This window comes from Bison bison, unplaced genomic scaffold (assembly GCF_000754665.1).
Source record: "Bison bison bison isolate TAMUID 2011002044 unplaced genomic scaffold, Bison_UMD1.0 scf7180017864492, whole genome shotgun sequence".
Lineage (NCBI taxonomy): Eukaryota > Metazoa > Chordata > Mammalia > Artiodactyla > Bovidae > Bison > Bison bison.
Window position 1 is genome coordinate 5,714,294 of NW_011495051.1, and position 5,673 is coordinate 5,719,966.

The 5,673-nt window shown below is 50.1% G+C and overlaps 1 protein-coding gene across 1 annotated transcript in view; it reads left to right on the forward strand.

The window, feature by feature from the left end:
• The window catches only part of ACTL9 (actin-like 9), a 2,899-nt gene extending 1,538 nt beyond the window's left edge, over window positions 1–1,361 (forward strand). Inside the window, exon 3 of the mRNA XM_010828473.1 lies at window positions 1,264–1,361. Coding sequence (XP_010826775.1) covers window positions 1,264–1,361 — 98 coding nt within the window. The remainder of the gene's footprint in view (window positions 1–1,263) is intronic.
• Window positions 1,362–5,673: the final 4,312 nt, after the last annotated feature.

Here is a 5,673-nt window from a genome sequence, read left to right on the forward strand (position 1 = left end):
TGACCGGGGGCGGGGGTGGGTGTTGGCGAGGTGGGGTGGCGGGGAGACAGTCCTGAGCAGTAAAGTTTCTGCTACCCAAGCTGGTTCTGTCCTGCCTTCGCCCAGGTCCACTGCTGAACCCATCCCGAGGCACCTGGTTCCCACGCCACAGACTCACCTTCCCCCACCCAAGGTGGTCTGCCTCTCAAGATATCTCTGGTTCTTCCCTGCCTGCATTCACCTCCCATGAAAGTGAAAATTTTTAATTACTCAGTCGTGTCCGATTCTTTGCGACCCTATGGACTGTATCCTTCCAGGCTCTTCTCTGTCCATGGGATTCCCCAGCAAGAATACTGGAGTGAATAACCATTCCCTTCTCCAAGGGATCTTCCTGACCCAGGGATCGAACCCATGTCTCCCGTATTGCAGGCGGAGATTCTAGTCTGAGCCACCAGGGAAGCCCCATGATACACCCCAATTCTGACTCCCAGAACCCCCCTCCCCCACAATCAGTCCACACTGCACACACACACATACCATCATGTCTTAACTCTGTCAGACCCAGCTTCCATGATCCAATGGCAACCCACTCCAGTGCTCTTGCCTGGAAAATCCCATGGATGGAGGAGCCTGGTAGGCTGCAGTCCATGGGGTCGTGACTGGGTGACTTCACTTTGACTTTTCACTTTCATGCATTGGAGAAGGAAATGGGAACCCACTCCAGTGTTCTTGCCTGGAGAATCCCAGGGACGGGGGAGCCTGGTGGGCTGCCGTCTATGGGGTTGCACAGAGTCGGACACGACTGAAGCGACTTAGTAGTAGTAGTAGTAGGATCCTAGTCTCCTACAAACTCAGGTTGGGGTCTACTTCCCAGGCCCATCCACAAAGACATATCTGGTTCTGGGCACCTCAAATCCACCCTCTCATTGGCCTTTCAGTTCTCATTATCCAAAATTTTCTGACACCCTGATGTCCTGAACATCCCCCCAAGTGCTGAACCCCCACACCCATTACAAAGATCCCAATTCTGACCCTCAGGGTCTCTCCCTACAGTGACTCACTAAAGGATCCCATGTTCAAAGCTCATCCCCTAAGTTCCACCTCTGCCCACCCTGCATGATCTGTTTTCCCAAACTTCTTCCATCCAGATGGTCCCACAACCCCACCCCATCTGTACTCCCAGAGGACACCATGCTCTGAGACCACCCCCATCCCCCCCTCCCCCGCCCCCAAGGATGGTGCCCTCTGCTCTCAGCCCTCCCCCTTGCTCTGCAACTCCCCCAGAAACCCTCCCACATGGTTTCTCAATGTACTTCCGGATCACATTCTTCAGCCCCTGGAATGATCCTAGGAAAGCTCCAGTCTCCAGGATCATCCTGTGACGATCCCACTAACACCCTAGGCTGACCCCTGTGTTCTGATTCTCCAACTGCCTCCCCAAAGACACTTTCCCAAGGCTGCCCTATGGTGAGCCCCAGAACACCCACCCTGGGGTTCTCAGACTCTCCAGAACTCACCCCCAGGACCACCCCCCCCCAAGGTCCCATCCCTTTAATTGAGACACCAATGGCCAGTGACATTCACAAGAGTGGCCCAGGACAATGTAACCCTGAGGCATGCTTGGGGTAGAGGGGGGCTCCCCCTGGACTCTGGCTCCCTCCTGCCACCCCCATACAAGTCTGCAGGGGCCTATCGTCCTGGGATGTCCGTTCCCCATTCCTTCCATTCCTCTAGTAATTCATTCCAAGTTAACTCCATCTCCCCAAACCTCTTTCAACCTATTCCTACTATGCCACCCCAGGGACTTTCTCAGGGACCTGCCTGAGGACACCCTAGGTGGTCTCTCATACCTCACCTGCTGGGGAGGGGCCAGACATTCTCCCCAAAGGGTGCCCTCAGTCCCCTCCACTCCACCCTGCCACCCTCATCCTCAGACACCTGGGCCCCTGCTGGAGGCAAGACTCTTTGCCTTTATGCCATCCAGCCTGGTGAATATCAGGACCCCTGGACACATCCTCCCAGTGTATCAACAGAATTAAGCCTGAGCTGCCAGAGCTTTATCCATGTTTACATTTGTTCCAAGGGATCCTTCATTCATTCCTTCAACCAATCATTACTTACTGAGCATCACTGCCTGTCTTTGTCTCTCCGTGAGTCTTTCTGTGAGTCTCTTTGTTTTGGATTTTTATTTGCAAACTAGATGTGTCCCTCTGACTCACCGCCTAGCACTACTTCTTCTTTTTTTATTTTTTTAACAGTTTAAAAAAAATTTTTTTTTTTATTTGGCTGCACCGAGTCTTAATTGCAGCATGTGGGACCTAATTCCCTGACCAGGGATCGAACCTGTAGCCCACCGCTTTGGGACTACAGGCAGAGTCTTAGCCACCTGACCACCGGGGAACTCCCAAGAGGTTAGGAAGTGGTGAGGGGAATTGCTCATTCTTCCCACCAGGGGGCAGCCCCTCCAAACACAAGGCTACTGGGGAGCGCAGCACGGAATTTAGAACCACAATGACTGCAGCAAACCTGGCACCCTAGACCCACCCACACCACAATATTAGGGCACTGCCAGGCACACACACACACACAGAAGGGATGTGGGACAGGCTGAGACTCAGAAATCACAGAAAGTGATGATGCAGAAATCCCCACGACCCTTGGGCTGCTGGGAAACCCAAAGGACTCTCATTTAGACCACACTAAGCTTCTCCCAGCTCCAAACCTTCCCTGGGACAGAGATTTGCTCTACAACCCTCTGGAAATGTGCCTCTCCCACTTGCATACTCCTGGGAACAGGGAGCTCACTACTTCAAATCTGTTAGAAATAGCAGTTCCTCCCAGCAGACTTAGGTAAACCTCTGCACTCTGCTTGCCACCCTCAATCCAGAGCACTGAGGGCTACAGAGACTCAGTTCCCCCCACCTCAGGTGCACGAGCACCCGTGGAGTCTGCTGCTGCTATTGCTGCTGCTAAGTCACTTCAGTCGTGTCCGACTCTGTGAGACCCCATAGACGGCAGCCCACCAGGCTCCCCTGTCCCTGGGATTCTTCAGGTAAGAACACTGGAGTGGCCTGCCATTTCCTTCTCCAATGCGTGAAAGTGAAAAGTGAAAGTGAAGTTGCTCAGTCCTTTCCAACTCGTAGCGACCCCATGGACTGCAGCCTACCAGGCTCCTCTGCCCAGGGGATTTTCCAGGCAAGAGGACTGGAGTGGGGTACCATTGCCTTCTCCACCCGTGGAGTCTACTCTCCCAAACCCAACATCATCAAATTTTCCCACTTCTGGTTTTAAGTCATTCATGCATCCAGTCCAGAAACATTCACTGGCCACCCACTACATGTCTGGCATTCTACTCAAATCTAAGGAAACCACAGTGAACAGGAAATGCAGTCTCAGCCTACCAAACCCTCCTTGGAAGGTCCTACCAGAGAAAGTGGGTTGATCACTTTCCATCAATTTCCCACTGGCTGATATCTGTTCCACACACTGACCCACAAGTCCTTCCCTTCTTTTTTTTTTTTTTTTAAGTAATTTATGTATTTGTGGGTCTTTATTGCTGCACGTGGGCTTTCTCCACGTGTAGTGAGCTGGGGCTGCTCTCAAGTTGCAGTGCATGGGCTTGTCACTGCAGTGACTTCTCTTGTTGTGGGGCATAGGCTTTACAGCGTGGGCTCAGTAGTTGCAGCGCACGGGCTCTGTTGCTCCAAGGCATATGGGATCTTCCCCAAACAGGGATCAAACCCATGTCCCCTGCATTAGTAGGTGGATTCCTAACCACTGGACCACCAGGAAAGTTCCAGTCCTTTCCTTCTTGTGGCTTCAAAACCACCCACTTCCTTCCTTCGCACCCCAGCCCAAGTCCCTTCATTGCTCACTTGGAAGATCAGGGGAGCCTCCTCACTGGCACTTCGGTCACCCCTCTCACCTTCCAGAAGACCTTGCAGAGGATTTTTGCAAACTGCAACTTAAAACACTCTGGTGGAAAAGAAAAAACCAAGTTCTCACGACAGCTCTGAACCCTCTGCCAACCTCTCCAAACTTTTCCTTGGCTTTCCTTCCCACCACCTTCTTCTTCTGGGCTTCCCAGTTGGCACTAGTGGTAAAGAACCTACCTGCCAATGCAAGAGACATGGGTTCTATCCCTGAGTCAGGATGCTCTCCTGGAGGAGGCAACCCGCTCTAGTACTCTTGTCTGGAGAATCCCATGGACAGAGGAGCCTGGCGGGCTACAGTCCATGGGGTTGCAAAGAGTCAGACATGACTGAGCACATCTTCATTGTTACCACACCAGTCACATCTTTGTTCCTCAAAGGGAGTACTGTCGTGGCCTGCACTGTGACACTGCCACCACCCCCCACCCCGGCAAATTCGTATGTTGAAACCCTAACCCCAGCACCCCAGAATATGACTGTGTTTGGAGATATGACCTTTAAAGATATAATTAAGATAAAGCCATTAGGGTGGGTCTTAGTCCAATATGGCTAGAGTCCTTATAAAGAGGGAGAAATTATTATACCACTTGGAGAAAACAGCCTCTGAGGACACAACGAGAAGATGGCCATCTATAAACCAAGGAGAGAGGCCTCAGAAGAAACCAGCCCTGTCAACATCTCAGTCTTGAATTCCTAGCCTCCAGAAATGTGAAAAAATTAATGTCTGAAGTTTAGGCCACACAATCTGTTAAGTGTTTTGTTATGGCGACCCCAGGAGACTAAGAGAAATTTGGTACCAAGGGTGGCTCAGAAGGTAGTTATAAATATCGGCTACAACCACGTGACAAGTTACACAAGAAATGACTACAACTCTCATGAGAATTTCTCCCCTGTTTTGTTATGAATATGTGTGGATAGTACAAATTTACACATATAATTGCTTCCCAGGTGGCTCAGATGACAAAGAATCCACCTGTAATACAGGAGCTGTGGGAGACGCAGGTATACAAATTAAGCAAATACCTGTTTTCCTCCCTTTTTTATTTCCATATCGTGTAACAGAAGATGTGTTGACTTTATAACATAGTGTTTAAGTATCATTAACTTCACATCGTAGTATTTTTTTAATTCTTTATTTGTTTTTGGCTGCGTTGTGTCTTCGTCGCTGTGCACGAACTTTTCTCTAGTGGTGTAGAGCAGGGGTTACTCTCCAGTGGTGGTACACAGGCTTCTCACTGAGGTGGCTTCTTTTGCTGTGGAGGGGCTCCAGGGAGTGCGGGCTTCAGCAGTTGCAGTTTCCAGGCTCTAGAGCACAGGCTCAGTAGTAGTGGTCCATGGGCTTAGTTTCCACATGTCATGTGGGATATTTCCAGACCAGGGATTGAACCTATGTCTCCTGTCTTGGCAGGCAAATTTTTTACCACTGAGCCACCAGGGAAGCCCCTAGACCGTAGTATTTAAATTAGGATATCAAAGAGAAGGGTAAACATCACTCAAGGACTTTGTCTCCTCTTCTGAGGCAAGGGTTAGCATGTTTTCAGCCATTTGCAGGACAGTTTTATCATATTAGGTGGGAGCATCATCTTGTTATTGCCTTTTTTTGCAGATTAAGTGTGGTTTAAGGAGTTTGTGTGCATGTCAGGTTGACAATGGGTAGATTTGTGATGGCTTATTTTATGTATCAACTTGGTGAGGCCATGGTGCCCAGAGGTTTTCAAAGACCAGTCTAGATGTTGCTGGGAAGGTTTTTTCTTTTTTTTTT